The 12,425-nt window shown below is 43.0% G+C and overlaps 1 protein-coding gene across 5 annotated transcripts in view; it reads right to left on the reverse strand.

The window, feature by feature from the left end:
* TAX1BP1 (Tax1 binding protein 1) overlaps positions 1–12,425 on the reverse strand; it is a 256,118-nt gene that overhangs the window by 230,036 nt on the left and 13,657 nt on the right. For all 5 annotated transcript variants that reach the window (XM_033930769.1, XM_033930766.1, XM_033930767.1 and 2 more), the window contains exon 2: positions 9,519–9,699. In XM_033930769.1, the coding sequence (XP_033786660.1) occupies positions 9,519–9,692 (174 nt within the window). In that variant the 5' untranslated portion in view covers positions 9,693–9,699. The remainder of the gene's footprint in view (positions 1–9,518; positions 9,700–12,425) is intronic.

Here is a 12,425-nt window from a genome sequence, read left to right on the forward strand (position 1 = left end):
TTTATTTTATAGCTTTTTCACCCCCTTCGGTCTGCCTGTCCCCCTTGAAGGTCTGCCTGTCCCCCCTTGAAGTCCTGTCCCCCCTTTAAGTCCTGTCCCCCCTTGAAGTCCTGTCTCCCCTTGAAGTCCTGTCCCCCTTGAAGGTCTGCCTGTCCCCCTTGAAGTCCTGTCCCCCCTTGAAGTCCTGTCCCCCCTTGAAGTCCTGTCCCCCCTTGAAGTCCTGTCCCCCCCTTTAAGTCCTGTCCCCCTTGAAGTCCTGTCCCCCCTTGAAGTCCTGTCCCCCCTTTAAGTCCTGTCCCCATCCTGAAAGCCTGATGCCCCCCCCCCGAAGCCCGATTCATCACCCGGAAGGACCGCTCGCACCCCCACCCGAACGACCGCTCGCACCCCCACAGCCTCCCCCCCTCCCCCATGGAGAAGCTGTCTACCTTGTTTTCGGATGCCAGCGAGCCCAGCTGTTTCCTCTGCCGGCGGTCCCGCCCCTTCTCTGAGCCCTGCTGCACTGCTTCCTCTTCCGGCGGTCCCGCCCTTTCTCTGATGTCAGACCACCGGAAGAGAAAGCAGCGCAGCACAGGGCTCTGAGAAGGGGCAGGACCGCCGGCAGAGGAAGCAGCTGGACCAATAGTCATAGAAGGCTCTGTCTTTTAACATTCTGGAGCATCTTTTCATCAGGAAGCCTTGGAACCACTGTAATATTCCTGAAATTCTTATTTCAGCTAGTCAATTTAGCAGCAGAGTATGACTGACTGTGTCAAATGCTGCTTAAACATCGAACTGTAGTAGTAACATTTGTTCACCTGTGCTTAATACTGGTCTAACTCTTGTTGTCAGATCAATCAAACTTGTTTCTGTACTGTGTTCATTTTTGAACCCATGTTAGACGGGGAACAGAAGATTACATTTTGATATATAATCTGTTAGCTGGGTGGCGACTACAAACTCTATGAACTTTGTCGTGAATGGTATATGCTTGCACCTTGGGATAGGTTTAGGTCTGTTCCTTTAAGAATAGGTGTAAATAGAATTTCCTTGAATTCTTCCGAAAACCATCTTTGCACTAGTGTAGCGTAAATCATCTTAACTAACCAATTTAGCACGTCTTCCGGCATATCACATCACAATATAGGTGGGATGAGCACAGATCCATCTGGCATTCTATTCCTCAGAGGTCTTGATTCTATTGTTGTGAATGTACTGATCACTGTACTTTCAGAAATAATATCTTCTAGTTGTTTGTCTACCATATTATCAAATTGTTTAAATATATCCTCTTATCATATTTGCAAAGTATGATGCTAGAGAGTTGGGTGTGGGGTAGAGAATGACATGGTGCCCATTTTCCACAGCTAACCCATGGCAACCGAAGGAACGAGCAAAACTTTGATATATTTACCACAGGAGCGGTAAAAGGCTTTGATCCTACAAGGAACACCCCACCACCACCACCACGAACACAGCTCCCTGGCTCCATTTCTCCCCCATTGCAGGTCTAGCAGCTCGAGCCCACCCACACCCTCCTCGTCTGGCGGCTCCACCCCAATCCCCCTTGTTTGTGGGCCTGGCAGCTCCAGCTGCCACCCCTCCCTTGAAGAAGAGCAAGTCGATCAAGCTGCTCGCGGTCACAGCATTCCCTCTGCCGGGCCCCTCTGCTAGAGGAGGGGCTGAAGGGAAGAGAAGGGAAAAAAAGAGATGCTAAACTTAGTAGATGAAGGAAGAAGGAATGAAATACCGAACACACAGCTGCAGAGAGAGGAAGAGACACAGGAGATGTCAGAGGGGAAAATAATGTGTATGGATAGGAGAATAGGGACAGGGTCAGGGACACAAAGGGAGATGCTGCATGGGGGTACAGAGAGGGGGGGGCAATGCCAGATATAGGAGGGGGTACATGAACACAGAGGGAAAGTGCTATATGTGGGAGAACAGGAATACAGAAGGGAGATGAATAATGCAGAACGTAGAGTAGGAATGATAAATACAGAGAGATGGACACAGGGGAGATGCTGGACAGGGAAGTATAGGGGACACAGAGAAGGGAAAGATAGATACACAAAGATTGAAGATGGCTGATGAGCACAGAGAAGAAGAAATGTCAAATGAGTTAAGAGAAGACAGAGGGAAACATAAACCAGAGCCTGGGACCAATATGACTTGAAAAATAAAATGACCAGACAACAAAAGGGTAGAAAATATCATTTTATTTTCTATTTTGTGATTAGAAAATATGAGAACAAACATATAAATCAACTTCTAGACCGCATAACCTTAATTACATCAACTTACAACCAAATGATCATCATGGAATTGAATTACTCAAAAGTCTAGAGAATAAGTAAGCTTATCCTGCCAGTGCTGTGTTATGACATGGGTAGGGCCTAGGGCAGAAATTTGGGAGAGGACCCCAAAGCCCATTACTAGTACATGCGCTTCTAGTAGGCTTAGGGCTTTCTCTAGCCAGGGGGCAGTTACCCTAATTGCATTCCTTGGCCTATCATCTCTGGGATGTGTGATCTGTATATTTTGAACAGTATAGGAGGAAATGGATCTTTCCTTTTCTTTGGTGTTGCACTATATGGAAGGTGTGGCTTCTTGGGATTTTGGTTTATGGTTATCATTTTTGGTCAGCTATTATGTATTTGGCATTTGTGTTCTTTATGTGTGTCCAAGGTATTCTGTTAGGATGAATTTTCTATGTAGCATTCAGTTTTCCTGATAGTGGAGAGAATATTGTGAGGGGAGATGGGTTTTGTTGATCCTTTTTATGTATTTGTGATTTATAAAATGACAATTGTATAGAATATTGTTTCTTTTTATACTTCAATAAAATGATTTCAATATAAAAATATTTATTTATTTAATAAAAAACATAATATACCGCCTGGAGTCACAGCGGTTTCCAAATAAACATACATAGATCAAAAACAATACAAATCATCCTTCAAAATGATATCAATACATGTGAAAACAAGAGCTACAAATTCTTCAGTAACATATTAAAAAATGTTACAAAAATGCCCAAACAACGTTAGGAAAGACAGATCATAACTATTCAAGGCTTGTGTGTATGGGATTAGACAGAGTATGCGGGGAAGGGGACACATTTTTTCTTCGCTTCATTCTCTAGTGTGGGGGAAAGCTACATTTGAGGCAGTCAATGCTGTGCAGTCCATCAATTTTGTTAGATTTTGGAACAACTTCCTTATCTCTGGTTTGTCTACCCTGATCATATCTAATGTCTATGCTGATGTCACAGAAGCTGACTTCCACTGTCTATTGGGAATTGTGATGATGAGGAACCCTGTTTTGAAGGATTTTAAAAACATGCTTTGATAACTAAAAGCATTGGAAGCATGGTGGCAGATACAGGGCAAATGGCTCATCCAGTTGGCCCATCCGCAGCATCCATTATCTCCTTCTCTCCATAAGAGATCCAACATGCCTGGTACAGGAGTTAAAATAATTTACATTAAGTTGATATGCCTTCTTTTGTTCTTTATTTCTTTAAGAACTAGTAATTTTGGAATTTGGCAATATCTATAGAATTTCTATTATAATGTTCTTATGTTCTAATTTACAAATTAAAATAAATAAAAAACAAGCTTATGGCAAAGATGTCTTGCTATGATAGTCTTTGTAGACTGGCTTGTTACAATCTCAATCTCACAAATGTCTATCCGCAGCTTATATTTGAGTCAATCATTCCCTTCTCTTGGGAGTGGGGGGAGGTGCCTCAGCTTATATTTGGAGGGGCTTATATTTGAGTATAAATTGATGCTTGGAGGGGCTTATATTTGAGTATAAATTGATGCTTGGACATGCTCCTTAATATATTTTTAGGCATTTTGGTGACATAAATTGTGCTGTATTTTTGAATATGGAGATTTTTGACCAATGATTATGAGCTAACTTGAGTATTTTTGTAGTGAGCAGTTTCTTTTACACCAAGGTCTTTCTCCATATTTTTCTTTATAGTGTGGATTTTTCATTCACTGCATAATTAAAGGTGGGACATTTTGATATAAAATAAAACTATCGGTAAAAAACAAAATACTCTACTGTCATCCAAAGATGTCAAAATTGCTGCCTGAAAAATCTTCAAAAAAAAAGTAGAGAAAAAAAAGACCTCAGTGAACACAACACTCTGTTCAATTTAAGCAAATTGCCAAGTAGACGAGCGAGCACATACTAATCATACTTGATGGGGGGGTGCCATATAAGTACGTGTAAATATGCATTTCATGCACATGCCTTATAGCAGTGGTCTCAAACTCAAACCCTTTGCAGGGCCACATTTTGGATTTGTAGGTACTTGGAGGGCCGCAGAAAAAATAGTTAATGTCTTATTAAAGAAATGACAATTTTGCATGAGGTAAAACTCTTCACAGTTTACAAAATTTTTCCTTTTGGCCAAGTCTTAATAATAATATTGTCATTTATAGCTAAAGAGACATATGATCAAGAAACTGTTTTATTTTACTTTTGTGATTATGATAAACATACTGAGGGCTTCAAAATAGTGCCTGGCGGGCCGCATGTGGCCCCCGGGCTGCGAGTTTGAGACCACTGCCTTATAGGCACATCTCATGCACATGTGTCAAAGACGAGCCTCATGTGCGTTGGTTAAAAGTTAAAAAACAAAAAAATACAGGGTAGAGGCACCATGTACAGCCGAAGCAGTATAGAAAAAAAGCTAATATATAGCTTGCGTATAGGTAGTTCTCCACCCCACTCCTCTCCTTCTCTCCAATGGGATCGAAGGATGCTTTTCACTTGTGCCTATGATGCTCTACAATAAGGTATGCCTATATTCATCCTTATGTGTGCCTACGACATAGCATCTCTTGGCGCATGCACACATTTATGCCTCTTACCCTGAACTATACTACACATGTTAGTCACTTTCTCCAACTGATCGGATGGGATTTTGATACAATTCTACTACAGTGCCAGAAATGACACTCAGAAATGCATTTTCCATCACAGAGCAGACAGAAAGCAAATCTGCTTTTAAAATCTACTGTGACTAAAATCACCACTCTCCCCAATTTCTCAATTAAACCACCTCCTTTTTAAGGAGTTTCATTATTATAAAGGTCCAGAGTTGCAGCAGGCAGCATAATTTGATGCAGAAGCACCATCTGACAGAAATGCCAAGAGGAATCACAGAATGCCCGTTCAGAAAGCTCTGGAAAGGAATAGCAAAAGCTTTGGCTCATGTGATTGGGCCAAGTGATCACTACCCGTCACCTCTCCACTCCCCAGGCACTTCCAATCTTCTTTCCTGTTCACTTTGTTCTTCTGGACTCTACACAACCTCCCTGGTCTCTTGGGCCACCTCTTAACAGGTCATTCTGGTCACCACTGGTCACTCACTCTTCCTAGGGGGGTCCTCTGACAGCTCCTGGTACCATTTACCAGTTTCTCTGCCAGTTGCCACCGGTCCCTCCACCGGTCACTCACCAGAACTCTTCCAGCTGCTTATGGGGACACAGCTGATCCCTTATTCCCAAGAATTTTGGGACCCCACTAGTCCTGGATGCTCTTCACTGGTCCCTCTGCCAGTTGTCAAGCCTGAGGTACTCTCCTGGCCACCCCCAAGTTCTACCAGGCCCTCCAGCTACTTCACTCCTCAGCTGGTCACCACCAGTCTTCCCCACTGGTCTCTCCTCCAGCCACTGTCAGCCAGGACTCCACCGGTATTCTGGTCCTTCCACAGATACTCTGGTAGCCGGTCATTCCATAAGAACTGGTCTCTCAGGTACTCTCTCTGATGACTTTCTTAGTCCCTCAGATGCTCTCTCACTGGGCCTTCTGCTTGTCGCCGAGCCCGAGTACTCTCCAATCACTCCAAGCTCTACCAGTTAGGCTAGTACAGAGCAAGGTCTCTCTCTCTCTCTGCTGCACTATGCCCCTGTCAGCACTAGAAAGCTCCTCTACTGCACCGGGCTCCCTGTCAGCACCGGTCAGTACTGGTATTGAGGCTTACCAGGAGTTAGGCCGAAGCCAGCATTCCTCCTCCTGAGGGTTGTCCAGGTTCCTGAAGGAGTTCTTGCTTTTTTCACCTCTCTGGGCTGGAACTCTCCTTTTCAGCACCCTAATTCACTCAGGATGAATGGACAGCTCCTAGCAGCCTTTGCAAGATCTTTATGCAAATGAACTCCATATACCACTGCTCAGGCTTCCTCTGCAGGCTTGTGACCGGAACTTAACCCTGTCACAATTCTACTATTATTTCTATAGTGCTACCAGGAACACGCAACGCTGTACATTAAAGTCCAGCCAAGATAGAAAGGAAAAGAAACTTAAAAGGTGTATTCATCACTGTAAAGGGCTGAGAGACTTGAAGCAGCTTGAAGCAGCTCAGAACTAATTTAGCGATTTCCAAATTGTTGCTGCAAGAATTTAGACTAGGACAAAAGGTGACCTTTTTTGTTGAAAGAAAATGGGACAGAAGTATGGAGGGAGGATGGGGTGGGGGAGGGATCTGGCACCACCAGATGTACCCCCTAAGTAGGTACTGAGCCTAAACATTTCAGGCTTCACTGAACTGAGAAACTCAGAACAGGAGCAAAGTAGCCAAGAAGACCAGGAGCTTGTAAGAGACCATCCATCTGCCTGCAGGAGACAAAGAATACTGGCTTACCAGGAAGCTCAGCTTTTGTGTTCTCTATCTCCACTCGTCTCTGAATTAATCTGCAGTTGACAAGGAAACTGGACTTAATGGACCTTTGGTCTCTTTCAGTATGGCAACACTTATGTTCTTAGGGCACTTGTAAAATTGCCTAGATTATATGACATAGAAGCAGGTACTCAACAAATGTGGTGTCTCTAGCTCATTAGATGTATGCATAGATATGGGGAGGGGGCACATAATAGGAACTTATATGTATATTTTATATTATGATGTGCACATGCAGATTTCTTCCAGCACAAAGTTACTCTACCTCTAGTGAACGCTGGTCTTTATAAAATTGCCTCTCAAATGCTGCTGTCAAAGCTCAAGGTTAACAAAGCAATGGGGCCGGACAACCTGTACCCCAGGGTGCTTAGGGAGCTGAGTGATGTCTTGGCGGAGCCACTGTCCGCGCTCTTCAACCTCTCCCTTAGTACAGGCAGCGTCCCGTTGGACTGGAGGACGGCTAACGTCATTCCACTGCACAAGAAAGGCTCAAAGATGGAGACAGCAAACTACAGACCAGTGAGTCTAACATCGATAGTGAGCAAACTAATGGAAACTCTAATCAAACACCAATTAGATAAGATCCTGGAGGAGGAGAATCTACGGGATCCCCGACAACATGGATTTACTAAGGGGAGATCCTGCCAATCCAACCTGATCAGCTTCTTTGATTGGGTGACAGGGAAGCTGGATATTGGGGAGTCCCTGGACATCGTGTACCTGGACTTTAGCAAAGCATTCGATAGCGTACCACACCGCAGGTTACTGAGCAAGATGAGTTCTATAGGATTAGGTAACACATTGACAAAATGGGTTGGGAGCTGGCTTGGAGGTAGGCTCCAAAGGGTGGTGGTGAACGGCACCCCCTCCGAAATGACGGAGGTGATTAGTGGAGTACCACAGGGCTCAGTCTTGGGCCCAATCCTATTCAACATCTTTATAAGAGACTTGGCAGAAGGGCTTCGAGGTAAAATAACATTATTCGCCGATGACGCCAAACTGAGTAATGTAGTGGGCAAATGCACAACAGACGAAGATTCAATGCCTGACAACATGATGCACGACCTACTCCTACTGGAGCGATGGTCTAGGACATGGCAACTCAACTTCAATGCCAAAAAATGCAAAGTTATGCACCTGGGCAGCCAGAATCCATGCAAGTCTTATACCCTTAATGGCGAGATCCTAGCAAAAACGGTAGCAGAACGAGACTTGGGGGTAATCGTCAGTGAGGACATGAAGTCTGCCAATCAAGTGGAGCAGGCTTCGTCCAAGGCAAGACAAATCATGGGCTGCATACGAAGGGGTTTCGTCAGTCGTAAGGCGGAAGTCATTATGCCATTGTATAGATCCATGGTGAGGCCCCACCTGGAATACTGTGTGCAATTCTGGAGGCCGCATTATCGCAAGGATGTGCTGAGACTGGAGTCGGTGCAAAGAATGGCCACCCGGATGGTCTCGGGACTCAAGGATCTACCATACGAAAAACGGCTTGACAAATTACAGCTATACTCGCTCGAGGAGCGCAGAGAGAGGGGAGACATGATTGAGACGTTCAAGTATCTTACGGGCCGCATCGAGGCGGAGGAAGATATCTTCTTTTTCAAGGGTCCCACGACAACAAGAGGGCATCCGTTGAAAATCAGGGGCGGGAAACTACGAGGTGACACCAGGAAATTCTTTTTCACTGAAAGAGTGGTTGATCGTTGGAATAGTCTTCCACTGCAGGTGATTGAGGCCAGCAGCGTGCCTGATTTTAAGGCCAAATGGGATCGGCACATGGGATCTATTCACAGGGCAAAGGTAGGGGAGGGACATTAAGGTGGGCAGACTAGATGGGCCGTGGGCCCTTATCTGCCGTCTATTTCTATGTTTCTATGTTTCTATGCTGTCTTTATAAAACATATACGCATACATGCCTTCCCTGCCAAGATATCCTGTTGTAAAATTTGTACCTAATGTTCTGATGAAGTAAGATTCAAAGCACATAACCAGGTGTGAAAAGAATACAAGGTATGAATAATGCAGTGTAACTTTCAAAACCCAAGCAACTTTGGTGCAAATTACATCAACACTTGTGGCTTTGATATTTATCTAGCATCAAATGCAAGACAACATAAACTTCTCTCCAACCCTTACACAAAATGCAAATATGCCATGTAGATCTAGAGATCTTTGTTTGAAATTAGCAGCTCAGTATGGACTCCTTTTACTAAGGTGTGCTAATGTATTTAGGATGCACTAAATGCTATGAAGTCTATTTTATTCCTAAGAGATTCTTAGCCTTTAGTGCATGCTAAATCCATTAGTGAATCTTAGCAAAAGGAGTCCTATATTTGTAACAGTAGCATAGCCAAACATGATATTTTGGGTGGGCCCAAGCTAAAGGAGGTGCGCACACAGTCCTCCTTCCAACTGCACTTTGTGCCCCCACCCCTGCTCCAGCGACCCCCCCCCCCCCCAAATACCTGATCTGGCGAGGATATCAAAGCCCCGCCAGCTAAAGAAGTCACCTGGTAAGCAGAACAAGTCATTCATTCCTCAACTTGTTTCAGCTGGCAGCACTTGCTTCCTGCGCCAGCCTCTCAGTCCCTCTCACCCACATATGCTTGGTTTTCACACATATGCCACTGGCTGTGGCTAGTGAGAGAATGGCCTGTTCTGGCTACCGGAGGCCATCTTCCAGATATCGAGGCTTGAGGTTTCCCGCCAGTAATAACAAAGATGCCACAGTTTTGGGTAGGCCCAGGCCCACCTGTGTCTAGGCCACTGCTTTGTAATCTGCATAACTACAAATCACAGTGCAACTAGCAAAATAAAAAAGTAGAAGCTTACTCACCTTGAAAATGCCAACCCAGTCCTTTTGGTGTGGGTGGATGTACTGGGTCAAAGTGTAATGGCACTCAAGAGGAACATGGGGAAGATAACTTTTTGCCACGTTTTGAAAGATCACATGTGCAAAGTTGGAAGTCTGCATTGTAAGGGCTGGAGATGGAACCTCTTCCAATGACATTGTAAACCTGTAATATAAATTTGAGAAGAATTATAGACTATTCTTGCTATATTCTCTCATTTCTTTTTACTAACCCTCTGAATGGTTACACAACTTTTACTCACTCCCATCTCAATCTCAGAGATCCAGCAATTGCAACCTTTAAGGGTTTTCCTATTATTTCCCAATAGGAGCAAAGCACAGAACTAGATTCAGATCTCAAAAACCCTAATTCCACTATTGTATTTTGAACAGCCAATAGATGTCCTCTTCAGAGCAATATTTGACCTTGCTACTTGCTATCTAGTCTGTTGTTATGATTTGTAGTCTGCAGTCTGCACTAGGGGCTCCTTTTACTACTGAGACTGTAGCTTTAACCTCTGCACCACACTATCCATCTAGCCCAGTAGCCCGTCTTCACACTGGCCATTCCAGTGAGAAGAGGCTTGAATACCTGAATATGTATACCCTAGAGGAGAGGAAAGAAGGGATAGAGGAGAAATGATACAGATGTTTAAATATTTGAATGGTATTTACCTACAAACAAACCTTTTCCAGAGACGGAAAAGGAGTAAAACTAGAGGACATAATATGAGGTTGCGGGATGGTATACTTAGGAGTAACATCAGAATATTTTTTTTTTTCATGGAGAGGGTGGTGGATGCCTGGAATGCCCTCCCGATAGAGGTGGTGGAGACAAAAACAGTGATGGAGTTCAAAAATGCATGGGAGAGACACAAAGGATCCCTAAACAGAATCAAAACAAAACTTGACAGATCAACAGCTATAATTTTGTTTGATGCACAGGAATGATGCTTAAATGGCAGCTCTAGCAATGGGGAGCTGATGCTGAACAAACTTCTATGGTATGTGTATATGGCAAGATGGATCAGGATGGCCTGGAGTTAGTTTTGATGGCAACTCCAGCAATGGGGAAGTGAAGCTTATGCTGAAAGGCAACCTATATTCTGTATCCCATAGGTGCCAAGATGGATCAAGATGGCCTGGAGTAAGTTTTGATGGCACTTCAGTAGCCAGGAAGTAGGACCGGCGCAGGGCAGACTTATTTACGGTCTGAGCCCTGAAGATGCCAACGATGGATTAGGAGCTAGTAGACTATATGAGTATGGTGTAAAATACGCACGAGTACAGGTCTTACATATCTTGGGAGAGAAGAAGACATCTTATAGTGGAACTTAGCAAGTAAAATGCAATAATGTAATGGATTGTTGGTTCAACATTGCCTTGATATTGAACGTGACTATTGGGCAGACTGGATAGACCATGCAAGTCTTTAAATGCCATCATTTAAATGTTACTATGTTTTTCAAGATGCATGATATATACTGACATGTCATCTAAGGGTCAGATCAATTTGCATAAACTTGGCTATTATAAAATCCAGCGCTGATAACCAGTCTCCTCTGGGGGAGGTTTCTGAAAACTTTGGTGCGTTTAATTCCCCACAGTCTCATTTATGATGTTTTCTCCTCATTGGTAGTGTGATTTTCAGTACTAATGTATGGTGTTAAGATGCTCATTGCTCAATTACCTTGCTCCCAGTTTGAAACAAATGTTTGCTGTGTCCCCCTTGTGCTAATATTTCAAGACAACTAATCAGAAATGTATGAAATTAAATATCAATAAATTATATGCAATGATTAATCAAAGTATGATAAAATAATACTAGGCTATTAATTGCATGTGAAAATCTTAAATTAGCAGCCCACTTAGTGAGCATACAGGAACAAGCAAGCTCCATGGCATGGGATAAGATAAACAGAATATAAATTAGGTTAAATAAAATTAGGTTAAATAAAATTGTTCTTCAAAGCTGTGTACATTTGGGTTATTATGGTCTAGGCACACCCTTCCAGTAATGTTCCCACACGTGTAAGAAAAGCAAAGCTTGGTAAATATTAATCAAGTGATTCTATGTAGCTGATTGCTTATGAGAAGACAAACGAACACTACCAATAAAAGAGTTTTCAGCGTCCTCTACCATTTGCAAAGCATTCAAAAAATTTTCTTTTGTTTTCAAGTTTTCTCAACCAGGCTCCATTTTGTCTGTCCACCTAACAGTAACCATAACACTAAAAATTTGATTTGTCATCTCAGAAAAGGCAGAACAGAAATGGGAGGGGTTGGTATGAGTAAGGCAAAAAGCATTTAAATAATTACAAGAATGCAGCACTGCATGTTGTAACAACCATGTTTTCACTTTTAAAAAGAGAAAACACATTAAAAACACTATTTTTAAAGAGACTATTTTCAATAATCACCTTCTATGATTAGAATATTAATACAAATAGATACAGGAGCTTCAACTCTATCATCCAGAACTTTTGTTCAGTAGAAATGAGAATCACAGCCTCCGATCTCCTATGACAAATGAATGTTACATTCTATGCAACACAGACACAGAAAAGTTGATTCCTGTTTCTTTACATGTTCAAAGTTGTAAAACATTTTTAATGAAACATGCATATTTGTGATATAATAAAAAACAAAAAAAAATTCAAATATTTGTTTTCTCCCATTTACTTTTCATTCTTTATTTTTGCTCCCCCATTACTCCTCACTGTCTCTTCCCTCTCATCCGACTCTGCTCCTTAATCTGTCCTCCACTACTTCCCTTCCTCTCTCTGTCCCCTTTTTGCCGCTGGAGTAACAGCAGCCCTGGAAGAGACAGGAGTGCAGAGTACAGGATCTTGAATGAGACATGACAAACATTGCACCATAGTTCCAGTACCT

Source organism: Geotrypetes seraphini, chromosome 2 (assembly GCF_902459505.1).
Source record: "Geotrypetes seraphini chromosome 2, aGeoSer1.1, whole genome shotgun sequence".
In the NCBI taxonomy this organism is placed as follows: Eukaryota; Metazoa; Chordata; class Amphibia; order Gymnophiona; family Dermophiidae; genus Geotrypetes; species Geotrypetes seraphini.